The sequence below is a fragment of the Opisthocomus hoazin genome, chromosome 1, assembly GCF_030867145.1.
Source record: "Opisthocomus hoazin isolate bOpiHoa1 chromosome 1, bOpiHoa1.hap1, whole genome shotgun sequence".
NCBI classification, from domain to species: Eukaryota; Metazoa; Chordata; class Aves; order Opisthocomiformes; family Opisthocomidae; genus Opisthocomus; species Opisthocomus hoazin.
Genome location: NC_134414.1, coordinates 76,010,844 through 76,036,973, shown reverse-complemented (window position 1 = coordinate 76,036,973; position 26,130 = coordinate 76,010,844). Strand labels below are relative to the sequence as shown.

General features: G+C 46.6%; 1 protein-coding gene across 6 annotated transcripts in view; it reads left to right on the top strand.

The window, feature by feature from the left end:
• MAP4K4 (mitogen-activated protein kinase kinase kinase kinase 4) overlaps positions 1–26,130 on the top strand; it is a 165,985-nt gene that overhangs the window by 89,585 nt on the left and 50,270 nt on the right. For all 6 annotated transcript variants that reach the window (XM_075426500.1, XM_075426491.1, XM_075426533.1 and 3 more), the window contains exons 4-8: positions 16,170–16,295; positions 17,100–17,210; positions 20,061–20,151; positions 21,681–21,811; positions 24,134–24,188. In XM_075426500.1, the coding sequence (XP_075282615.1) occupies positions 16,170–16,295; positions 17,100–17,210; positions 20,061–20,151; positions 21,681–21,811; positions 24,134–24,188 (514 nt within the window). The remainder of the gene's footprint in view (positions 1–16,169; positions 16,296–17,099; positions 17,211–20,060; positions 20,152–21,680; positions 21,812–24,133; positions 24,189–26,130) is intronic.

The window sequence follows — 26,130 nt, the reverse complement described above, 5'->3', positions numbered from 1 at the left end:
GGGTGGGTGAGAGGGGCCAGGCAGGGCAGGGAGTGGGAGAGCCTGTGGCCGGGAGCTGGCCCACATCATCATCGTCATCATCATCTCCTCAGGGTTACAGCCCTGAGGCAGCCTGGGAACCGCACCCCGACAGCCATCCCTTGGCAGTGTGAACCCAGGAGGAAAGCCGGCTGCGAAGCCTTTCCGACAGCCTGGCCGCATCTTCCTCGGCCACCTGCGACGGGCGCTGAGGGGATGTTTGTAGTGCTCCACACCTGCAGGTTTAGGAACAAAGAACGAAGTGTAAAGGTCTTCTGCAGGGATTCCCCCACCCTCTGATTCTTTCCACTGTGCAGCAGGCTATTTTTAGGCTGCTTGCTTGCCTCAGAAATTACTTCACTTTCTGCTTTGGACCATTTCCATAACATTTATTGTGATTCTGAATTCCAGTGTTCAGGATAATGTCGGAGCAAAGAGTGGCTGGGTGGTGAGCTCGGCTCCAGTGGTGGAGCCAAAAAGCCCGTGCTGAGGGTGTGCGATGCCAGCTGCCTCTGATCTGGTGACCTGTGGGAGACTGGCTGAGGTGAACCGCACGTTGGACCATGCCTGGTATTTGCAGGCAAAGAACCTTGTTAATCCTGAGTTTAGTGGTGCTTTGGTTAGTGAATGGCAAAGGAAAGCAACCCTTTAGTGGGCTAATCCAGGTAGCCAAAGCAGATCTACCTCTGAATAACATCAGTTTGCTTTAAGTGAATTCTGGAATCCAAAGCCCAGCCTGCCCTTGCTGTGTGTATGCTTGTGTCCATTGCTAATTCACTGGATACTGCTCTTTCTTCCTCCAGGTATTAGTTAGGTATGATTTAAATCAGCAGTTTCTTTGGCAATAAAGTGGTTTTAAGATACATAAGCTGTTAGACCAGACAAAAAATGCTCATTTTAACACTGTTGCGTATGATGCATCTAATGATTTGCCACTTTGAGGTATGAAAAATACACAGCTAGTTCTGCAATACGTGAATTTTATACAGCTGGTTGATAAAGCAGAAGAATACAGTGGGTTTGGGCAGAGTGTTGTGGTTGGATAGGAAAGATCTTCTGACACAGTAGCATCCCTAAGGCAGCGCTGCATTCAGAGTGGGACAAAGACTGCCTGGCAGTTAATAGGAATTTTTCGTAGAAAAAAAATGAAGATATTTGTTTACCGAATCATAGAATGGTTTGGGTTGGAAGGGATCTTATAGATCACGTAGTTCCAACCCCCCTGCCATGGGCAGGGACACCTTCCACTAGACCAGGTTGCTCAGAGCCCCGTCCAGCCTGGCCTTGAACACCTCCGGAGGGGCAGGGGGCATCCACAGCTTCGCTGGGCAACCTGTGCCAGTGTGTCACAAAAGAGATGACTGTTTCTTTTGTTTCTTCTGCTGGTTGATGCCTGTTTTGAGTTAGGGGTCTAATCCATCATAGTTTACAAAATACCCATATTTGTGAGCCTTTGGGAGATAACCAGTTGCAAACGCTTTGCTTAGCATGGCTTCATGAGTTGTTACATGCTCCTTGAGACATGGCCATCTTGACCTGGTGTGGCTGATGAGCAGTGCTCTCGTGCATAAGCATTTGTCTAAATTTTTCCTCCTGCTTGCAGTCAAAGTGAGTGTTTGTATGGTTGCTGTGCTTTTGGCCATCACTAGAGGGCTTCATAGAGAGAAACCTGCTTGCCTTCCACATGATGTCAAGAGCCAGAAGTTTCTTCTGAAACCTGACGCACAGCAACATAACGGAGACCTTAGAGTTATGCTAGTAGGAGCTTACTGGTGTTCAGCATTTTTTTTTGTATCTTCCATTCAGTGAACTTCTTTAATATTTTTTTTCCTTTTTAACCTTCTCTTCTAATCATCTTTTGAAGGTGAATGGTAAAACGTGGGCTTACCTGGCCCTCCAGGTGTGAGGGGAGTAGGGCTGGTGGGCAGCCAGCAGCAGCTACCAGCGGCCGCTACAGGGTTCTGCGGCACACCGCACTATCCCCACGGGCAGAGGCCGGGCGGTGCAGGTTGTCGGTGTGTGCCCGCTCTCCAGGCCAGCACTGCTGTGTTGGTGTTGGGGAGAGGTGGCCAAAACTGCGTTGTCACTGGTGCATGGCTGTGCGCGCTGTGGCTCCCAGGGAAAAGTGTCTACTCGGGAGCCAAAGGCGTGAAGGAATAAGGGCTGTATTGTGTGAAAGACAACGTTAGCTGGATGTCTTGCTTTGAAGAGGTTTGCCAATGAGCTGGAGAGCTGCCCTCAGCCAAGCCCGCTTTCAGTGAGGAAGTTTTATAGGTCATGAAAAGCAGCAATGTGGTTTTTTTTTTCCACTGTGCCTTGCCTTTCTATGCAGCAGGGCACTGGCACTGCCATCATCCCTTGTGCTTTGGATCGGCAGCTCAGCATTAGCCCGGGGAGAGTTGCGAGCGCCTCCAATTTCTCTCCGTGGTGTGGGAACGCTGGAGCACATAATGGTTGCGATTCAAAGACCAATGCTAGCTCTTTGCTACTGATCATTTTGGCAGAAACCCCCAGACGCTCGGAGACTACAGATGGAGCTGATCTGGGGAGAGCTGTCGGAAAAAAAAAAAAAAAGAGGCACCCAAAACCTTAGAACTTCCTTTTTTTTTTTTTTTTTAAAATTATGATTTTCTATCTTTATAATAGCCTCCCTGTTCTTCCTTTTTCTATTCTTCACCTCCCGCCCCTCGCTTTTTAATTCATGCCAGCCAGACCGCAGCTAAAGGCTTTTGCTAGCGGAGCGTCATTTATTAGTAAACTGGCAAAGACAAGCTTAACCAATTTAACCAATAATTTCTGTGAGGCTTTCCTTTTTGACCGGGCTTTGGGATTTCTCCCTGTGCCTGTTGGAGGGATGAGGCTGCAGGAGACCGCGGGAGAGGAGCCTCCAGCCGTGACGGGCTTTGTTCAGATGCCTGTAGTCTGGCAGAAGCTGACCTCCACGCACATGGTCTTTCACTTAGCCGCCTCTCTCCAGCTATTGGAGAGGTCCAGTTTGCTGCGTGTGGAATTTCTGCTGCTTCCATGCTGCTGGGTAATGTTTCCAAACCTACCAGCGGGTCCGTGCCTTGGTGATGGAGCTGGAGCTGGCAGGCTTGCTGCAGCCTGTCCCTTTGTGCATGGCTTTGTTGTCACACAGCTCCGCTCTGATCAAATTTGGTATCCTTCTGAATTTTGAAGCTCTCCAAACAACCGAGGTTTCCTCCTTCGGCTGTAAAGGGCCCCCCCACCCCCTGCATTTTGGCTGGGCTAATTGCTCTTAGTTTCAAATCGGTGTAATTAACGGAAGATTTTTTCAGACTGTCGCTTCATCATGCTACGGGACTAGCATAGTAAGGAGTTGTAGTATCTGTTGGGGTGAACACCCGGAGCACAGAATTCCAGGCCTTTTCCTGCTCGTGAATCACTTCCCCTGAGAGCCTGTGGTGATAGCATTACTTTTGTTTTAAGGGACAAGTCTCTGAGAAAATGACCATTTATTTATCTAGACAGGATGGGCTGTCTTTTTTTATTTTTTTTTAGACACATAACTTTTGAATTTGTCCTTGTGGAAGGCGCTGCTCCGGGCGCGGGAGGCGAGCGCAGCTCCCGTGCCGATGCTGGCTGGCGGGCGTAGCTGGGGCCACGGTCGGCGCAGGGGATACCAAACCGATACCTCCTGAGGGAGGTCAGGTTATTCCCGTATAGGAGAATTTCAATAAAACACGTTACGCCTGCGTTTATTTTGCAGCCACATTGCCAAGTCGCTCTTCGCTGCCCCGGGGAGGGCTGCAGCCTGGACGGGGAGCGGGTGTGCTTCCACCCTGGCGCAGAGCTGCTTCTTTCTGGGTGAGGTGGCCTGGCCTCTCGGGTTTCTCTTACAGACTTGGTGGTTGATTTAGGGTGGGCCTGTCAAGGGAGAGTTTTTGACAGAGTAAACCTCATTTTCTGCTTATCAGCACCCGGGTGTCGGTGCCTGGCTCCCTTGTTCCCGTCCAGAATGCTTTCTGCCTGCTGTGCATATGTATCTGCAGTTTTAAGCAGCTGTCTGATGATTTATTGTTTCTGTCCCTGTAGCCCCACGGGTCCCCTCTGCTAGTCGTGGTGCCATCGTGACAGGCAAGGCAAGGCCGGCAGCTGGGGGGCTGGCGGGAGCCCCTGCTTTGCAGCCTTTCCGAGAGCCCGTGTTGGGGTCAGGAAGCGGGCTTCTGTCCCCAGGGTCCTGCCAGGGCTCTCAGGGTTTCAGCTCGAGAGTGGGGGACTCATGCTGCGTTCTGAGCTGTTTGTTATTTAAACTGGAGAGTGAGAGGCCATAGTGGCTCTGATTTTTGAGGTGGAATACCATTTAATAAAAGCAAGGCTGTTTGCAGCCCAGCAGCAAAACCAAACCTGTCCTGTAGTATTAGGACCATTTATACTTTCTCAATTCCTATACTCTTGACTGTTAATCGTGGTGTCTTTGTTGCCTGCCCAACTAAGGGTAAATGCAGCTGGGGTACAATATTTTCTGCAAGCTTTTGTTGTTGCTTTAATTTATACAGATGGAGGCAGAAGGACTTTTCTTCTCAGGCAGGTAAATAATTAGCTGGCTATCGGCAGCTTCCTTGCTCGGAGAGGGGTGAAGGGGAGGAGAAGGGGCTGTGTTGCCCCGTCTGATAGATGGACACGAGCATCTTGTGGCTCTGTTCATTGTTAATTCACTCCTGCAGCACCGCTCAGCTGTGAGGTTTCCAGGCGTGCTTGGCAGCGCTGACAACAAAAACATCTGGTCCAAGAATATAGTTCCCTTCTGCTGGCAGCTGCATGAAAATGATTTTGTACATAGTGGCGTAACGCCAAACGCACTTACTTGTACACTAAAGTGCACAGCCTTTGTAGAGCTTTGGCAGCACAGGGCGATTTTAAATGCTGTGCATAAGTCAGCATTAATATACCAAAGAAAATCAAAACCTCAGCAACCGGTTTTATAAAGAACTCACTTATCACACGTGCCCAGACGGGGCTGTACCTTTGTACCTGTCTAAAAGCTGTTCCCGTCTGAATACAAAGGAAAAGCCTGTTGGTCGCAGCCCTGGTTGTCATCGGTTCTCCGGAAGGGCTTGGCACAAACACGAAGGGAGATTTGCCCCTCGCAGACGTCCCTGAATTCCTCTCATCAGCAGCCGCATTTATCTCTTACTGCTGGGGGTTGTCTGTCTCTTCTCTTGTTTCAGACAGGACCTCGTGTGTGCTGAAGGAAATGTTAGCTGTGAATCAAGTAGTTTGTGTGTCTGCTGGTAAATTGTAATTTGAGTGATTGGGCCCGATAATTACAGAGTCATCATCATCATCTTGTCAGTCATTCGTTCAGTAAATCATTCTGTAATGGATTTCCTTTTTAAAAAAGAGCTGTATTTCTGAGTGCCAGTTTTAGAGGCAATGTGCGCATTTGAGGGGCAGAACACAGCGTCTGTATTCCTTCCTGCTCTGACAACCTTTGGGGTTGCACGCCTGGATCCCTTTCTTATAGGTGAACAAGCAAGCTGAAGAGAGATCTTTGCTCCAGCACAACTGCTCTCAGGCCATATACTTCTAGTTATTTCTTTTCTGCTCGTTCCCACAGAGTAGCTGAGCTTGGTGGTGCTTTTTCACCCCCAAAGCTGTTGGTGGGTTGTGGATTTCGGGAATGCTGCTGCAGAGCGTGGAGGAGCAGAAACCCCGGGTCTGGTTTGGTGTCAGTCGTGGGCCTGGCTTTGCCCTTTGCAGAAGGACCCTGATCCTCCCCAGGGAGACGCGGGGGGTTTGAGGGCAGGGGCAGGGTATTTCGGCGGGCGTGTGTAGGGCTGACTGTCTCACGGCTGCCGACCTGATGGTGATCCTCTGCTCTGGAGCTGCTGGGAGGAGCAGTTCTCGCCAAACCAGAGAGAGAAGGAAGAGAAGGTGGAGGTGGTGGCAAAGGGAGGAGGAGCAAGCTTCCTCCCCCTGGCTTTTGCAGCCAGCGGTCTTTGCTTGCAATGTCGGTGAAAGAAACCGAAGGTATTTTCTGGGGTGTTTTTAAAACTGAAAAAGGAATTTGACAAGCCTGTAGGGCTTGGTCAGGTCTCCTCCCTTCTCCTCCCCCCAGCCACCCATGGTCAGTCCATATTCAGCCCGTTTCTCACACGCAGGACGGTGGGCTGGTGTCGCCGCTTCCTTTGCGATCCCTTCTGCCCCTCGCCAGGTGAGAGGACCGGGCCTCTGAGCCTCCCGGGTCCTCCCTGCCCGCGCCTGGCGTGCTGCGTTTGCAGCGGTTCCTTGGCGTAAGGCAGGGGAGAAGGTTGCGGATTACCGACGGAGGTTGAGTGGTGACTAACATCGGACCCGTGGAGCTGAAGTGTTTAACCTTTAGGCAAAGATTACCTGAAATTAAGACTTGTAGGGACTTGTGCACTCGCACTGTGTCATTCAATTTTTTTTTTGTAAGACACATGTACAGATCGGACGATTCCTTTTATTCCTGGGTAATTTACATATTTTGGCTGCTTCACAAAAGAAACCTTGTGTTGAATAAGTCAGATCATGATCTCACGCTAGTCCTTGCTTACAAGGAGTTTTTTGGAGGCTGTAGCGTAGCCCAAAATTTGAAGTTTTCCTTTTGTGGGTGTAAAACTGAGTGTAGGTTACTGGCAGCACGTACGATGGGTATTAGCTCCTGAGCCAACGTATTGCCTTTGATGTTTGGGGATGTGATGGCTGACTGTTCGAGGTCGTTTCATCTGGCAGGTGTACCACAGACAGAGGTGCGCCACTTCAGAAAAGAAACGTTAAATCTATTTATTCATTGTAACGGGCTAAGTGAAGTATGTCACTTTCTGGAAGTGGATTGATGGGCTGCAAGGAAAATGCAGTAATTTTGTTTTCAGGGCTTTTCTTAGTGCTCATTTTCTGACAAAATGCAGGGCTTTGTTAGTGTTGCAGACGGAGTTTTAAATATTTGGAAGGAAAAATCGCAGCACTCGCAACATTTTAATGAGGAGGGTTTGCTTAATTAAAGCCTGGAAGACTTAGGGAATGTGGACAGCTGAAGGATTAGCAATGTGTTACAAAGTTCTTCTTCCACTTACCGGTTGATTTGGTTTCAGAAGCCAAAAGTTACTAATAAAACTTGCAGTCTTCCAGTGGCTGTTTGCTGACCTTAGCTGTTGATGCTACCGATGATCAAAGCCTGGATTCAGCCTATTTAATTTTAGGCACGTGGTGGTTGTGCTGAAGCCTGGAGCGTAGCTGCCCTGGGTGCCCACGATGTAATGTGGGGGAAGAGGTGCCTGTCGGGGGACAGGTCTGTCCACCCGAGGTGGGACTCGTCCCATGGAGGGGTGAAGGTCACTGGTGGGGTTGTGTCTTCTGGAAGAGCGAGGTGTGTGCTTTGTGGCTGCCAGCTGCTCACCGCTGGCAGTTGTGGCGGTGCTTGTTCGTGCTCCCCCATACTTTTTTAATTTTTAGTTTTATTTTTTAACATATGATTGAATCTGGACTACCATTGCCAGTCTGCTCCCTCTGCTTCGCAAATCTGTGTTTGCTTTTGGCCTAAATAATATTGTGTCCTGAGCACTGCCAAGCCCTCCATCACTGTCGGGCGAAGAAATGGCAGCATGTGATGGAGCTTCTGAATTTCTTTTGTCAGCTACTTCTCCAGCCCCATCTTTTTTTAATAAAGGATCCAATGTGAAACAGCCCTGAGGAAACGCCGAGGTGGGATTACTTTTCCTTCCGCTTCTTGGTGCTGTTCCTGTTTGGGTGTGCCTTGTTATAACTTTTGGGTTCGTGATCGCAAACTGTTGGGGTATTTTGTTTGTTTTTTAGCATTTGGGTTTCATTCAATGTACAAAATGAAAGAGGAGTTGTAAATAAATCCCCTTTCCCTGTTTATCTACAGGACTTGTTGGTCCGTGTGGCTGTGAGGCTGTGTATTGAACGGATCTGTCCTGTAAGGCTATCAGTGCCTTCATGTAATTACAGGTTTTCACGGCGTATGTACTAGAAGAACATTCGTGTTGTTTCAGAATTGCCATTTTTAATGTATTTTACCTTCCCAGCTCAGATTTCTGCTAGTACAGCTTCTGTGTGGCATTTGGTGCATAGGAAATCCATTTTCAGTCATTTCAGACACATATTTCTCTCATCTCTTAGATGCTGCCTTCTGCCCGCCCCCCTCAAAGTTAAAGGTTAGTCCCAGACTAGAACTTTAGGTTCTCCTTAAATCTCTTCAGCTGCATCAAACCTGCAGGACTTGGAAGGCTTTTCCATCAATCAGGTCCAAACTGTGGCCCGGCAGCGCCTGGACTGCACAGGCAGGGAGGGACCCATGTGTCGGTCCCCTCTGGGAAGGAGATCTGCCCTCCAGGTGGAAATGGTGGAGCTTCACGCTGCCCAGGGAGAGCAGGGGCCAGGCGGCGGGCAGAGGCTTCCCCAGCTCCGTCGTGCCCGGAGATGCTGCTTTACTTGGCATCAAATGTGCACTGAGGCTCAAAGTAGAGAAGCTGTGCAACTTTTTGGCTTTGTGCGTGAGCCTGTTTTCTCTCCAGCATCTACATCTCCTTTTATTGTCTGAGCCCAGAGCTTTGCATAAAGGAAATTATTTTAATTTCTTTCCTTCACACATGGACTTATTTTTCATATCTGCTAGCAAGGGCTTGTTCTGATCACAAAAAATCCTGAGGCTAGAGGTAGAATTGTATAGTGTGAATAACAGTAATGGAAGTAAGGTACTAAACTTTCCCTCTTTCATGAGAGCTCTGAAGATGTCAGTACAAGGCTAGCTTGTTGCATAACTTGTAAATAATTTAGGCTTGATGAGGATGGACAGTTGAATTATATAGCTGGGATAAACATGCAATCCGAGCAGGAAACTGTTTCAAGTAATCACGACCTGGATCGGGGGGCTACCCTTGGAAATGGGTGAAGGGGTTTGCCCTGAGGAGGCTTCTTTCTTGGTTTTCTTCGGAAAAGCCCGTGGTGTCCTGGGGTTTTGCTGGGGGGGAGGTCAGCGGCGGTGCAGTCGCTGTGCCTTCAGCGCAGCTCATTCAGTGACCAGCGAAGGCACCGGGGGCACACCAGGCAAGAAAGAGAATATTGTTGTCGGGGTGATTGGCACAGGAGGTGGTTTGGGGAGAGGCAACAGACAAGTATTGTCTCCACGTGGTTTTTGGCTCCCTCCTGCCTGCACGTGACTCCGTCTCCCATGCCTGGGCAGGGCTGCTACAGAGGCTCCTTTCGGGCAGCGCTGGGACCCCGCCGGAGAGCTAGCTGTCCCTCGCGCTTTGCTGTCTCGGTGACTTAATTGTTGCTTTATGGCTGCTGCCTCAGCGATGGCACTGTTGCAAACAGTTTGGCTCGTTTTCTCTCTTGTTTCAGACGGTGCCTTTAGCATGCAGTAAAGAGGGTGCTGTGCCAAGGGGAGACAAAGCAGCCCCTGTTTTGCATGTCTTGGGAAGCGTGTTTCTAACCTGCTTGCTGAAATCTTGCCACTGAAGGTAACTGAATGTGGTCATAAGGACAGCCCTGTTCTCGCAGCCAGTTCTCACAAAACTAAGATTTTTCTGACCTTTGAAAAAGCATCACAGCCATCTTCTGCAATTGCTCTGCCGGAGCGGAGCGTTGCCGGTCTGCTGCTTCTGGCATTGCGGCTCTGTGCTGGTGGCACAGATGGCTGGGAGGCTGGTGGGCAGCTCACGGCGACGAGACGGGCTCCAGAAAGCTCGCAAGTGGTAAAGCCCGTGAAGGGCTTTCTCTGCATGGGCTACGTACGTGGACAAGGGGCGAGGTCTGAGAGGCACCCTCACAGCCGTGGTGGGCCGATGCTCACTGCTCATGGCACTGCTTGCTGGGTGTCTGGTGCTCCTTCAGTATCACTGAGCGGTGCGTGGCACGACGGATGCCTTTTCTTGAGGGCGAACAGCCTGGAGGCCTTTGAAGAAGCGCCTGTTTGGGAAGGACTTGAAGGGTGGCACAGAGAGATGCACATGCTGATGCCAGGGTGGGAAGAGTCTGTGGGTAAGGGGTCTGTGGAAGAGAGACCTTGCACGTGAAGTTGGACAGGCACTGTGGATGGTGAGGGTGAGAAAGCAACAGAGGAGAGAGACAGAGGGGAAATAAACTCGCATGAGGACCTTAGCTTGAGGGTAACAAAGCTCAAAGGCTCAGTAAAAGACTCCCAAGAAAGATGGTATGTAGTAATAAAGTTGGAGGCTCTTTTATGTTAAGATTTAGGAGGGACTGTATATGAACTTGTTAAATGTTTACTGCACGTCTTGATTAAAGTCTTTTCTTTTAAACAGTTTAGGCTTTCCCTCCCAAGAAGCCTGTGCTTCTTTTAAGAACTATTTTATGTCGTATTCCCAATTCTGACACTCCGTTGTGGCATTGGAGAGGATTGCGTTTCTCTGCATTGCAAGCTGCCCTGCTTTATACAAACTTCCTACCTTGGCAGGCGCTGGCAGGGGCTTGCCCGGCGCTCGGAGTCTCGTTGCTCTTGTGGTTGGGTTCCTCCCGACATTACAATCTCCTTCCCGGCTTGGAGGCGGCGCCGCAGCTGCCGGTTCAAATGCCGCGCTGCGTGCAGTACTGCCCCAACTCTTCTCGCCAAAACATCTCCCTCGTGTGTGAGAACTTTCTTGACAAGTGTGTATGTTATGGATTCCAGCACCAGAAAAGGTCACCGGTTGTGCTAGGCTTGATTCAGACTTTCCCCGTCCTGGACAGATTCAGCTGGGAGTGGATGCCAGCCAGGTCTGGGGTGCGGGGAGGAGGGAGGATGCGACACACAAGCAGAATGGTGATTTGCAGAAGTTGGTGTCGTGATTTATTCAGGAAGATTTTTTGTTTTGTGTTTGGTGCCTTTTAGGGCTTTTTTTTTTAATGTGGGTGGAGAGTAGAAATGAAAAGTGAGAGAAAGCAGAAAGGAAAATAAACTGGGTTTCTTGTGGGCTTCTCCTGTTTTTCTTCAACTTGCATGTTGGAGGGAGATGGTGAAAGAAAGGCCAAGTTGCCCATGGTTCTGGTGCCTCTGAAGGCAAACCAGTTTCCTCTCCACCACTCTGAGGAGTCCATGGGTTAGACGTCCCTTTGCCCTCCCAGTGCTGGGCTGAGCCTGCCACCTGCCCCTCCACACGGATCCCAGCTCTCCTGTGATTTAAAAATTCCCAAATCCCACAAGCCACACTGGAGCTCGTGACCCTCAGCTGCTCGTCTTACTCTGAAAGCCCTGGCAGAGCATCGCCAGCCGCTGTTCTGCAGGCAGTACGGCTCCTTGGGTATAGGCAGGCAGAGCTTCGGGGGCAGCACTGGGAAAGCAAAGGGAAGGAGACTTGGAGGCTCCCCTTTTCCCATGCCGCTTCACCCATGTGTTTGGCTTTCCACTATTGAGGAGTGGTGTCAATTCTTACAACACTCGGTTGTAGCTCAAAATCGCTGGATGCTGTTTGTGCAGGGAGAGCTGAGATTTGTCGCTGTCACATTTCTTAAATCAGAGAGGAAAGTTACTGCAGGGACCGATTTGTGTTCCTCTGCCAACTGATATAGGGCAGCATATAAATCGTCCGGCAGGATAAGTAAACTTGCTCTTGACTTCATCACAGAACATTGTCTTGCTTTGTCCTTGCTTGGCTGTGTTTACTCATTCACATTTCACCTCATCATACTGCTGGCGTAAATAAAACCTTCTGAAATTGTCCTGAGTTTCTTCTCCTTGAGCTGTGCCGTCCTTTGAGAGGGCAGAATCAATAGCTAGCAAAGAGCAGTGACCAGCTCTTCAACCCAGGGGAGCGTGGATGGAGAATCACCACGTGTATGACCTGGGATACTTCAGTGTACCTTTATGTGTTTGTTTTTTTTGTTGTGGTGGTTTTTTTTTTTTTTTTTTTTTTTTTTTTAATTTACCTCCTGAAGTAATTTCTTTGTGCTATAGAGCTTGGGAAACTCTATTCCCAAGAGTTTTCCCTGCTTCCTTCCCTGGGTCTGTTTCTCAGAGACAGATTCTGGTAGGGGTCTTGTACCAGTTGCTGCGCTGGGGCAGGTCGGGACTGTTTTGCTTGGTCTCCTGAGGCACCTAGACAACGATGTTTAGGGACGTATATAAAAAAGAGGCATGCATGGAGTGATTTTTCTTCTCCTTTGGTTATGTCCTCCCTGCTTCTAGAGCTGTAGTTCCCTTCTTTTCCCTCCCTACCATGATGTCCAGCGAAGTGCTTCTGAATTCCTGATCTTCTAAGAGGTTGTATAAATAAGCAGGATTTTCTTGCGATAATGATACGGGGTCTTATCTTTGGAAAACACGCTGAAATGGCATAATTGAGCCGTCCAGATTAATATTCCTTACATGGATCTGCTCTAGTAGCTGTTATTTGACTGGGAGTTAACTCCAGTGGCACTGCATTCAGACACTTCAATCATTCAGATACTTAGATGATCACAGGTTTATAAATGGTGGTGTAATGAAAATAACAAGTCATTGATTTGCCGTCTGCATGCAAAAAAAGAAAGATCTGCTGTTTCGTGTGCAACGATGAATGGAAGAGCAAGCGGTGTGGAGATCTTGTGCTGCAGCCGTAAGCAAGCTGGTCGGGCGCTGCTACGTGGCTTGCTGAGAGGCAGCACGCCTCATTTTGTTTTTAATGTGCTAATGCAAAGGGTTGGAAATGATCTTAATGTGCAGAGGTGGATTTCTGTGCGGGTGCCGTGTGCGGTTTTTAGTCTTGCAGGCAAAGTCTCTCTGATAAAACAGCGTTGCAGTTAGAAATCCCTAGAGATGCTGACGTGTCCATTTAATCTCTGAAGGGAAATGCATGCAAAGGGACAGGAAAGCCGCTCCAAGCTTGATTTAACCACGTGAGTCTTGTAAAAGTATAGCTTACTGCAAAAATTACTAGTAATCAGCCGTGCTGTCACAAACAGACAGCGAATGTAGAAGTGTAAAACACTTACACCAGCCCCATCGCAGGCCAGACAAAGGAGGTTTCAATGGGAGTTTGTATCCACAGATAATGGCTTAAAGTGGTAATTGATGCCAGCTGCATAAAATCACTAGGAAGGGCTCACCAGCTGCCTCTCTCCTCCAAGAAAAAAGGATGTACTTTTGTATTCCTTCATGAGAATGACAGTCTCTTGCCTCAATCGGTTTTAATTTTCCCCTTTTGTGATCCTGGCGCCTCTGCAGACAGAGACTCTGTTAATGGTGGTGGTGGTGCAGCGCGGGTGGTGTTACCAGGAGGTGAGGGACCTTCTGTCCCTGAGGACCTTCGGTCCCCAAGGACATCTCATGGCCCCAAATCCCAGGATGCCTCCGAATCCCAGGACGGCTGCCGAAACACCTCCCTCCGCCCCAGAGGATCCTTGCAGCAGGCTGCAGCCTGCCCTCCCCATAGCACGTGTGTCCCTAAGGAGACCTGTTCGGAAACGGCCTTATCCGGTGAGGTTTTTGGGTGGGATTCATCTCGCCCTGATGTGAGACATCTGCAAGATTGGTGTCTGGATCTCAGCTAATGACCTCATCCTCTTTTTGTAGTTAGTGGGGAGAAGTAAACACCGTTAGGGCGCACATTGTTTGGCCTCTTTCGGATGTCCGCGTTGGGATGAAAGCAATTCTGCCCTGGAAGAAAATGTTCCTGAATCTGGAATAGAACAGTTTTGGCCCGGGCACCTTTTTTATTTGTTTTCAATTTCTGTTTTTTCAATCTCTTGCCAATTGCTGTATCACAGTGGTACTGCAGCCTTCTCCGTGCTGATTAATCCTCATGATAGTTCCTGTCGCCACAAAGTCTTCAGGACTCAGTGCCAGGGAGCTATCGATCCGCACTAAGTAAGTGGAGTCCTCCAGAGCCTGGCAAGAATTACTGAATCCATTTGTTTTTGTAGGCTGGAGTTTGGGCTGGATTGAACTGTAGGTGAGACTCTGTTTGTGTTGTGGACAAATGCTCAACGACAGCTGAAGTAGGAGTTTAGGACCATTATTAGCCTGAGTTAAGGGAAGGCTTGGGGTTGCTGCAGACCGTTGAGCAGGTGCTTTGACACAGCCACAAGGAAAAAGTGAAAGAGCAGTCACTGCCTGCAGTCTGCTGGCTCTGTGGGCACCTTTTTTCTTCTTGTTTGTTCTTTGAGGGGGTTTTTGGGGGTGGGTTTTTTTTTTATTATTTTATTTTTCAGAAATAGATCCTGTGTAAGCGTTGTCATTTTGGCTGTTGTTACAATAGATAAACATGAACAACCTTTAGGACATCCTGCCCATTGTATTGTAAAAGCTATTGTGTTCATGTGCTGAGGGTAGGAAATAATTTTTGTATAAAAACTCAGCACAAAATAGCAGATTAATCCAATTATACATATTAACCTACCAGTGATTAAGTCCTAAACTGTGAAGTTTAACAAAGCTCCTATTACAGTTTTTTTCCCTGAATTCATAGTTCAGTGTGGTAGTTAAGCAAGTAGTACAAGCATGTTTGGGGTTTTTTTTTGTTTTAGTTTTTTTTTGTGTATGGTCTAAATAGATAAAAAAATCACACAACAGCAAGGACAACAGAAGCAGCTGAGGAAGCACTGAGTTAGCTTTTGGCTCAAAAAGCTGTGCTGATAACACTTTCTCCCAGGGCTGCTGTTCACTGGGAACTTCGATTTACGAGATTATTTTACTGTTTTGTTCAGTGTTCCAGAAATATGCAGTATTTTACTTTAAAGATTCGTCATGAGAAGATTTAAGGATAGTTTCTCCCTGGTGCATTTTGGGAATTCTCTCATAATAATTTACGAGTGAGCACTGCATCGCACCATTAGTGTATTTGAAATAATGTTTGCTTTGTAGCATAGGGTGGTTTCTTTTGCTAAAGCCATGCATACCAGTGTGTATAAATAGTTAACATGTACTTAGTATTAACATCTACATATGTCGTGAACAGGGTATTTGATTGCTAGCGTGGTACAAATTGCAAGGAAGTTTAAGGCTTAAAATTTTCTCATGCAATCAGCTTTGACATTACAGGATAATCAAAATACGTGCTACCGTTTCCATCAGCCAGCCACCCTAGGGAACAGAGGTTTCGCTTTCTTCCTGGAATCAATTTAAGGTAGACATTTTCCCCCTGGATGTCTAAGGCTAGAAAACCAGAGCGAATAAAGGTTGTGCCTAAAGGGGTAAACCAGCTGCCTCTTCGTTCCTTGCCTTGAGAGGTGCCAGATGAAGGCTCCCACCGTCTAGGTGGTACGGTGCCCGCTCCTCCTTCTCCTCCGGTAACTGCTGGCTGCCTGCTCGGGCATCACGTCCAAGCCTGCGTGAATCCTTCCATGCGACGCTTCCTACTGTCGCTTCAGAACCGGTCTGTGGGTGGTTTCAAGGGGTGGCTGCATCACGTTACCCAGTTCGGGCCTTTGAAGGGATGACGTCCCTTCACCTGAGCTGCTCTCTGCTCGGCACCTCGCCGAGGTGGGGGGGAGCCGGGGGAAATCCTTCCTCTGCCTTTGTGTCCCGGCATCCTGTTTACCACCCGGGCTCCCGATGCACTTGCTCTTCCTCCATGGAGGCAGACGGAGGAGGAGGAGGAAATTTGTGCAGGAGGCGAACGCCTTGTCCGCACGGTCAGGGGAGTTCCTGATCTCCACCTCTGCCTTCCTGTGCCAGCCCTGTGCTGGCACCGAGGTGGGACCCTGTGGTCCCCACCGTGGGGGGACCCACCCCGGAGGGCCTGCTTCGGCAGCCGGCTGCACTGAGCCCCTGTCTGGCGTTTAAATGGAACTGGTTGCAATTTTCGAAATTGAAGGGAAAAAAAAATGAAGAAGAGAGAAATAATACTCCTCTATCATAAAATCAAATATTTTTCCGGTTTTCTACTTCTCTGGGTTACGTAGAATAATAGCCTGATAGCTATGTATTTACTTATGGTATTACAAGCATAGGGTTTTTGAAAAAACATCCTGTCCTGCTCCATCATTTGATGTAGTCCAGTGCATCCTTCATTTGCTTTTTTGCACTACTGAAAACTTTGGAAAGTAAAGATCTGGTTTAGACTATCTCAATAAACAGGATTTTGATGGCGTGAACATCGGATGTGCTTACTGAGTGTGATGCTGGTATAAATTGAACTTTATAAAAATTTACTTGTGTGAAAGAGGAAATAAATAATCCACGTGGTGTATTAAACATGGGGTTTTTTTTTGTTTTTTTCCCAAAGGATGAAGAAGAAGAAATCAAACTGGAGATTAATATGCTAAAGAAATACTCTCATCATAGAAATATTGCAACTTATTATGGTGCGTTCATTAAGAAAAGTCCTCCAGGACATGATGACCAACTGTGGGTAAGCAGATATTTCTCAAGCATGTTCGTAAGTCTTTCCCTCCTGAATATAGTTTCAGGATGACAGAAATATCACATTATGGAAAGACAAACTAATAGAATTCGGTGCTTGCCTGAACAGATAGGTAAGTGAATCACACAGACTAATCATGCATCCTTAAGACAGTGGCTGAACCAGGATTTGCTGTTAGCAATGGATTTGCTCTTTAAGTAACTTTTTTTTCCCTATTTCCCAGATGGATAGTAACATGTTTCATGGGAATAAGGCAGGTGAGCTGAGCGGTGATAACGTGTGGCTGTAAAACGAAAGCCACACTTGAGAATTGTACCCATTATGTTTCTCATCCCAAGTCATCTACACCCTCTAGAGGACTGAAGTTCGAGTTTGAAATGGCAGGGCACAGACGCCAGTGCATGTTCTTCCATAAATAAATGGGAGTTAAAGAATAAGCTGTGTTTTGAAGGTGTGATTGGTTTGATTCCTTCAGCACTGGATGTGCTCTTACTCCTGTTGCTGCTAATTCATTTTGCATAGCTGAGCAAATCCAGATTCCCAGCATTAAATTACAGTGATTAAATCAGTCCTTAAAAATGTGGTAACTAATGTGAGACATATTCCATATATGTCTGCCACACATTGAAGACATTTGGTTTGAATCCATTTTCCAGGCAGAGATGTAAAAGAAATTACATTCTCTTCTTCGTGAGGGTTTCCCAAATCAATGCTGCAACCTGATTATTCTGCTTTGCTAGACAGCTGGGAACTGTGTTTAATGTTGGTTGTATGCTGATACTTGTTTTGCAGCTTGTTATGGAGTTTTGTGGAGCAGGCTCTATCACAGACCTTGTGAAGAACACAAAAGGGAATACTCTGAAAGAAGACTGGATAGCATATATCTCCAGAGAGATTCTCCGGGTAAGAAAAATAGTCTGCTCTGCTTGAAAACACAGAAACAATCTTACAGAGATGTAGCCTGGCTTGAGGTTCTGCAAGAAGCTGATTCTGATCAATCCCGTTAGCCATGTCATCGCTTGGAGAATGCGTAGGAGCAGATAGATGTCTGCTCCACATCATTTAACTCGGTATGAGTTGTAGCGTATTGTAACAGCAGCCTTGCAGAAAATAGCAGGTTTTAGTCATGAGAAGCCAGAGGAAGAACCAGTGACCTTACCTAGTGTAGAAGCTGTGAAACAGTGTCCATAACATACTGTTCTTGAGAAGCCTGAGGTTATAACAGTGTCATAACAAAACAGGGTGCTAAATGGGCTTTGCCAAAGGGGCTTGCAGCCATCTTTCTCTGCTCCTAATCAAGTCTGTGGAGGAAGGGAGTTGTTGGCTCAGGCCAGCAGTCAGGACTTGTGTGCTGGGACGTGCTCACGTATTGTGTATTCCTGCAGTCTGTCTAGAGCAAGCAGCTACGTCGTATGTGGCTATATGCTGTGGAGTACTAGCAGACAGCGTTGCAGAAGTTTCTCAGGAAGAGGGATGCCACTTACCAGTTTTTCTAAAACTGAAGCTTTAACTAATTACTCTTCATATTTAATTTCCAGTTGGTACAGTTTAAGTGCTTTTTGAATTGGCGTTTGTTTGCTGCACTAAGTAAATCTGGTATGGTTTTCCTCGTGCTTCTTTGTAAAACAAATTGCCTCCTACTCATACCACTACACAGTGTGTTTGTTCAATTGCCTCATCATAAATGAAGTTCTGAAGGGCATTATGTTAAAGGAAGCCACCACCGGCTCTTACATAAATCAATGCTGCTGTTGTCTGTGTTGCACATTTTCTCTGCCTTGGCAATTTTTAAGCTAGTGAGGGAGGGAGGCATATGATTCTGGTCTCTCACTCTAACTCCACATGCTAGGAGAGTGTCTGTCTGCTGGTGTTTGGGCCGGCACGTTTTCGGTTGTTTACGAGGGAGAAGAAAAGTTGAATACCTACTGGTGGTTGTATTTCAAATCAAATGGGTAGCATGCTTTGGTGTGAGGTAAGCTAACTTCTGCAGGACTGATCTTATGCTTGATTGGAGAGCTGTGTGACCTTGGAGGCGTTGCATGCTATGTTGCATTCATCCTAGGTTCTCCTGAGGTAAAGTAGTCGCGCTCGCTAAGAAGAGGAAAAAATTATTTACCTCAGAAAAGAGTTAGGTGAAAGCTGTTTTCTCATTCGTGTGAGAGATTTGCAAAAGGAGCCTTAATTGCTTGCTGGCAGAAACTGGAATATCTGGAAAAAAGGAATGCTAAACTCACATTGCTATGAGAGATTGCACAACCTCATTCGACACTAAGTTTGTCAGAGACGGAGGAGAGAGGTTGTGTAACAGAAAGTTAAAATGAGCTAAAGTGACAAAGGCTGGTGCAGGTGACACAGGTGAGGGTCGACCCAGGGGATCCCCGTGTGGTTGGAGGGGCCTTGGGGCTGCAGGAGAATGGAGACCTGCCCCTCTGTCTCCTCCCAGCCCTTCGCAAACCCAAGCGTGTTTTTTCGGTAAGGTTAGATGGTACTCTGGAGAGAACAGACGATTATCTCTCTGGCTTGGTCAGCGTAGCAGAAGGCTTTAAAAGTATCCAGTGTGAAGCTGTGGGAAAGCCTTCATTCCTGTGAAAAATAAGACCACGCTTAGCACTAGCAGCCAGCGAAGGGTCTTGGGAACATCAGCGGTTCACTTGATTTGCTTGTGACATGTGTGGGGAGGAGCTGTGGACGGTGGTCTTTTCTGTCACGCTCATTAACTGTTTTAAGAAAAGAAAATAGCCCAATGGTTATGTAGGCAAACTGGTAAATGATCTTTTAATGAAGAGCATGTGTTAGGAAATACTTCTCTGCAGCAACCACTACTCTCTTAACCTCTTGCAGCTGTAAAGGTTCTATTTCTTTATTTTTCATAAAACATTAAAGGCCTATGAGGGCAACACGAACAGGCAAGACGATCCCACTGGAGACTACAATTTTCCGAGCAGAGAGCTGAGGAGAAACCAAAATACAGGCAGTTGCTAAGAGGGTTGCCTGTTGTTCTCCCAATTACGTTAGAGAGTAAAATGCAACATATGTCTTCCTCAGCCCTCCCTCCACATGGCTAACGCTTTGGGGCATGCATCCAGGTGCTGTCTCAACAAAAAGTGCCGTATGCCAGGAGGTTTTGTTTCCTTTGGAAAGTATAATGCTCATGCCTTTTTTTTTTTTTCCCTTTTGCATGTTGTTTTTTTTTTTTCCTGAGGAACAATTATCTGGCTTCATATTTATAGAGGCTAAAGAAGAGAACTGCAGCTTTGCAGCAGAGCTTTTGTTTGTCATCAGTCGTTCCTCACCCTCAGACATTGCTGCCAGTCCATCACCCTCCCACTCCCTTCTTGGGGGTGCATATACACATGCTGATGCTGCCTCCTTTCTCCCTCCACCCCCCTTCCCCGGACTAATTTCTACATGACCCTGTGCATGTCAGACGTCAGTGACGTACACTGATGCCGTGGTCACTGCACGGAGGCTTTCTGGGAGCTGAGCTTTCTTCACGCAACAGCTGAGGGGTGTTTGCACCGTCTGGATGTTGGGCTGTGTTTAGGTACAGCGTGTGCATGGCCGGGGGCCTGTGTCTCTGCTCTGGTACCGAAAAATGTGCAAGCGGCGTGCCCGGGTCCCATCGCACCCAGCTGCTGAGCTAGAGCCTGACGCCCAGGGCTATGGGCTGTGGGGGAGCTGGGTACGGGTGGTCTGTTGCTAAGCCAGGAGCCTAACTCTGGATATCCTCTCCTTCCTCTCTTCTTCATGCAGGGGTTGGCACATCTTCATGCTCATCATGTGATTCACAGGGATATCAAAGGCCAAAATGTGTTGTTAACAGAGAACGCAGAAGTGAAACTCGGTAAGTAGGCTTGCACGTCCGCTTCTTCAACCTTTGTTTTCTGCTATTCCCAAACTGATCTTATCCTCTGAGAGCCCTGTGACCTGTTCTGTAGCATTTGCACTCTGTCTCTGTTCTTGTGCGAGTCAAGACCCTGCACGTGTTTCCTCTTGCTTTGGGAGGATGGCATGCGTTTCGTTAGAAGGTGTTGGCTTTCATGCCGGGATCGGTGAGGGGACTCTTCTGAACCCCCCGCCGAGCCGTGCATGACTTGGGCTGCTTCTGATTCCCTTTATTCTGGACTCTGGAAGTGATGGGAATCACTCTTTTATTTAGCTTTAGTTAAAATAGCACCTGCTGTGCAGATTCTGGGACCAAAAATGCTCTGGATGGCACACTCGAAGGGAGCTGTGGCATGAAGTTCAAAACGCAGTTCCAGCTCTGGCGTGCTTGCCAATAAACCATGCCAATCCCTGGCCTCTTCTCTCTCTTCCAAGTGGACAAACTCTATTTTTCCTTCTCTCTAATCTGCCTCTTCCAGTTACGGCACACTTTAACTTTCTGTGTTTGTATGACGCTACATTCACCACCGTTTTTAGGTTAAATATAGAGCCATGCTGAAGCCCTCCCACCCAGCCCACATCCCTTCTGTTTTGCGCTACACCTTCCTGCAGCACGAGGCATGGGAAGATGCCCCGGCTGCTGGAGGAGGAAGCTCTCAGGAGAGCTTTCCTCCTTTTGGTCCGAAGTGGAGCACTGTAGCTCCCAGACCGTTGCTCCCACCGAGCTCCTCTACACCAGTTTGTCACTGTCGCTCAGGTGATGGATGTGGTAAAGCTGACACAGCCCTCCTAAGGCAAATGCGGTTACTGGTGTAGAAAGGCATACATTGCTGTTGTCGTGAGCGGGAGAACGGAAGGGAGGAGAACGCCTTTGTAACGTAATTGCCCTGTAATGAAATGGGCATCTCTCTTGCAACCCATGTGTGTGTGTGCTCAAAGTTGGCAGCTCCTGAATAATCCTCATCTTTCGCTCCTGTCGACGCATCTGCTCTGTGCGTTAGAGCAGAGAGTGATTCACCGAGCAACAGATTCTTTTTGCTGTACGATTTTAGAGCAGAAAAAGTGGACAGCTGAAAAGGAGACATGTTCACGCGCATGATTTTCCCATACCATGAGAGGTACCTTTGGGAAGCAACTCCTCCTCTACAGGCAAAGGAACTTGGCTTCACCAGTTAGGAAGGGAATAGCCCTTGCTTAGCTTCCCAGGCAGTATTTTTGCAGCTGTACGCTCCGTTCTATACAGGCAGGCTGGTGAGAGGTGCAAGAGGGGTGGTCACACGCTGCAGGGTCTCTTGGCGCTTGTGGCCTGAGCACATTGCACGTGAAGCATGAGGGCTCGGTTGCCTCAGTACTAATCATCATATTTCTCCTCAGCATGGTCATCCCACATGGAACATCCACAGGGTTTGGTTTCCAAATCACCTTACAGAAGTAATCACTGCGTTACTTTTTCCCTCTTATTTTATTGTACTCTTTTCCCACCCACAGTGGATTTCGGTGTGAGCGCTCAGCTGGACAGGACAGTTGGCAGGAGAAACACTTTTATTGGAACTCCGTACTGGATGGCTCCAGAAGTCATTGCCTGTGATGAAAATCCAGATGCTACGTATGATTACAGAGTAAGAGAGTCCGGTTCATAGAAAAAAAAAAAAAACATCATACACTTGCAATATGAACGTCCATGAACGATGGCAGTTTTTGAGACTACTTATGCCTTGTAGGAGTAACACTATTTTCTGTAAATACATTCTTATTACAGGAGTACAAGGTATGGGTGATTGTCACATTGTGACCTTTTAACAGTTGCCATTACTTGTATTAGCATAGCTTTGAGACATATGGAGTATAGGACTTCAGTGTGCTGTAGGCGCTCAGACAAGGCAAAAATTAGTTAAACTGGAAACACTCATGTTCTCAATTTATATAATGATTGTACTTTAAATTGTGTTAGGCTATGTCCTAGTTACTGTAGTAACCCAGAACAATGCATTTTAGGTGTTGCCTTAAATAGAACCACCGCCTGGAGAGCCAGTGAAGTACAGAAGGAGCTCTTTAAACTGTGCCTGTTCCTGATTTCAAGATACATATACAAGTTGATAAAAATTTATCCATTGCAATATTTCTTAACAGAGATAAGTTTTTACATAGTTTGCTGCAAACCAAGGATTTAATTACTGCAAAACCATAATTGGTTTGATGGCATTTGCATTGTTGTTAAGAATATTATGTATGTGTATTTAAATTTATCTAGTGAAAGTGTCCTGTAATCTTAAAAGTTCTTCTCAGCTTGCTTTAATGAAAGCACAAGGAAAGGAAAAGTGGGGAAATATGCTTTTAAAAAAAATCTTCACTTAGACTAATGCAATTGTTCTAACTTTTAACCAAGAAGGGCAACAAAGATATCAGAAAGCCTGTGATTAAGGCCTTACAATGAATTTTAGAGCTGAATATCAATTATATAAATTTGCTCAGATTGATGGTAGTGTTAGCTATCTGTAGGTTCGTGTGTGCCTAAATCTATTTAAAAAAAAACCAGATTATTTGAATTGGTGATTTTGTACCTTTTGACTAAGATTGATCGTATTTCTCTTTATTTAATTGCTTTTTACATCCATCAGCTCATTGTATTGAAGATACCGCTTTCTGTCTTCGCAGATGGAGTTATTAGGAAGGAAGGGTGGCTATTAAATGATCTAATAAAGGAGAAAAACTCTATGCTGTATTAGTTAATGCAGTAATGGCGTGAAAAATACACTTGTTTATTGTTCCTGGTGCAGCTTGTAAGGCTACCTCCACCCCGCCCCCCAAAAAAATTCATGGTTGAAAGAGCTTGTAAGAATAAGATTCTGTACGGCTGTGCAGTTTAGCTTAAATGGCTGGATTGGACCAAGAGAAATGATTGCCTTGCTGGGTCTGAAAATGGGATCATTAGAAACGTTCCTCTACTTGTAGTACAGAAGAGCTTATTTGCTCATTAGTTGTGACTAATATTTAAAAAAAATCATTATTATGACCAAAAATGAACACTGCTTTGCTGAAGAGCAGCTCGCTCTCTGCAGCCTCCTCCCATGTTTTGCCCCTTAAGCTACGGGAGTCTCCAGATTTGGTTCCTCGCCAGGAGTCTTCCAGCTCTTGCCTGTTTTTGACCCTCCTGGCCCTCGCTCAGGATGTCCCTAGTCAGGGGCGCTGGCCAGAGGTGGTACCTTGAAAAGCTTCCACTGAGGGATGCTTGTTCCATAACGTTTCAAGCAAAGCTGAGATGGTAGGCACAGAGCGTTTGCGTTGGCCCCAAGCGATGTGTCCAACAGAGGCTGCTTGCAATTTTAGCAGTGATGGCAGTTCCCCTATGTAAAGCTGTTACTTGATTACTGGGACTAGAACAAATTTAGGACTGGGTGTATTCCACTAATCTGTATTTGTTTATTTGTTGGTTTAAGCCACTGAAAAAGACCCGCCAGGTTCTGGGGTTTTTTTGCCCCGCAGTCTTCGTAGTCTTTCGTTTTCTCCATCTTTTGTTTGGGGGAACGGGTGCGATGTTTTCTGTGAATCTACTGTGGGGAGATGTTCAGTCCTTTGTAAACAGTGGAATATTGAACATTCTGTTGTTTCATAGGCTTAGATTTCATGTTTTTCAGTTTTTGTTTTTTAAATGTATTTTTAATTGTCATAATGTGAATATGACTTTATGTGTTACTAGAAAGGGTTGTTTGCATACTCTGTATGAATACATGCACGCATTTGTGTGTATATGTATCTAAATGTATTACATGCCAAGTAGGAGTTTGTGATACCATTACAGGAAAAAAGTAGCTTATAGTATTTAAATAGCTGTGGTATTTGGTTTCAGTCTCACCTACAGGGCCCCTGTAAATAGTACTCTCTTACTGTCTGAATGGGTAAATCCACCTCCTAACATATGGTCTCTCTCTCTTTTTATGCAGAGTGACCTTTGGTCCTGCGGCATTACAGCCATAGAGATGGCAGAAGGAGCTCCCCGTAAGTGATACGTGTGCTTCTCCAGTGGGCTGATTAAGGCTGAAACGTATACTTGGGAGATGCTGGTTGTAATCTGAGTCTAGTTTTGAGGTTTCTGAAAGTATCCTCGAGTTATTTCTGTTCGCTTTGGTTTTGCCTGCCCTATAAATATAAAATCCCATAAATAGCAACGCTTTTGATAAAGATAGGGTAGTGTTTAAGCGCTACAGTGCAGACTGCGGTAATTTACTTTGTATAGCAGTGATATCTGGATGCTAATCGAGCGTCAGGCTTCCTTCCTATGGGTAGTATCATGTGTTTTGGAGTTGTGTCCCAATTTGTGTATGGCCTGGCCTGGGATGCTGAAACCTCAGCTGGGGAGAGGGACAGTGGGGCCCCAAGAAAATTGACCTTAATGAAAAAAGCATCTGTAGCAATTGTTTCTGTGTTGGCTTTCTGTCAGTCTGGGTAATGCTAACGTTGCTTCTTTTCTTTCCACTTGGGTTGGTGGGTGGTTGTTGATCTTCCTTAGCAGTGGCATGACTTAAACTGTAAATCCATCTTCAGTCGAGAATATTGAACTTAATGCTCCCTGTGTGAGAAAACTCATCAGTTGATATGGGTATTTTTGAGCTGGAAATCTGGAAACCGATAATGCACAACTTTTTATAGCTGATTTTCCCCTCACATACTTATTCTTGCTGAATATCAAGGCAAACAGCAGATATGTGCAAGGAAGACAAAAAGATTTAAAAAGAAAAGAAAAGAAATTAGGCCTGAAGTTTTGGCTTTCAGTGGTAATTTTTATGAAAATCCTTATTGAACTAGCAAATACGCTTACCCCCAACTCCAGCTGGAGCTCTGTATTTGAAAAATAACAGCCTAAGGTACCTAAGAGTGAGTTAGTTAAATTTTTTTACACATAAACAACCACCACAGCCCAGCTTGAAACCTCTGTCTTTGAAATAATCATGTTGAAATGAAGTATTGATATTTTCCTAGCTAAAAAGTGGTCATTTCATTATAGCCGCTGCCTGATCTTTTGTTGTTGTTGTTAATGTAAAATTTATAAATCAAAGCACAGTGTTCTTGTTTTGATTCATGTTTTAGGAGGTCTGATGGTTTGGGTGTGTTTGGTGGTTTTTTTTTTTTTATCTTCCTAATTGCACGTTTGCATGATTGCCCATGTGAGAGCTGCTCCCAGGACACCTCAGCGAGTGCTGTATTAACAGCATTTGAGCTACCACTTGACCTCCTTTTTGCTGTACCTTTTTGTTCAGTGCATTGGGTTGCCTGGGTGGCTTTCAGTTAAAAGCTGTGTCTGTGGGTTTTGCAAGCCTGGAATTGGACAGTGATATTTTTTCATTTCCAAGCCAAAGCAAAGCTTGGCCCCTCTTTGTATAAAAGCACAACAGGGGCATTTGAGAAGGAAGCAAAGATCCAACATAAATGCTGAACAGCTCTTGCCTTGGTCTGTCCTCTGGCACGTGGGCTCTGTCTCCTCCTCCAGCAGAGGCTGAAGAGTCCCATCGCTAAGCTTGGTGGTCTGAGGAGGTCCACAGACATACAAAGGTCTTCTCTGCCAAGGTTGTGGCCCCTTATCTCTGAATCCATAATGCTCTTCACATCAGTCTGTTTCTCCTGAATTTCTGCTGGGTAGAAAATATTACCTCTTCCTGCAGTGATCATTCAGGCTAAGACTGATGGTGCAAGAGATCAAGCATAGGAAGATGTTAAAAACAGAGGGTTTTCTTCTAGAATCCTTTCCTGGGAAGCCTCCCTCCCTGCTCCCTTCTTTCCCTGTGTTGGCTCTGCCATGGTGCTTTGCTCTGGGGCAGGAGGAAAGGCTGTCCTTAGTGGACTCCCACGAAGTGTCTGCCGAAACCAAGGGGACTTCGTTGGAGAAAAGTTGTGGGTTTGCATTTCAGGTCTGCATGGAATCCGTTTTGGTTTTTTTTTTTAG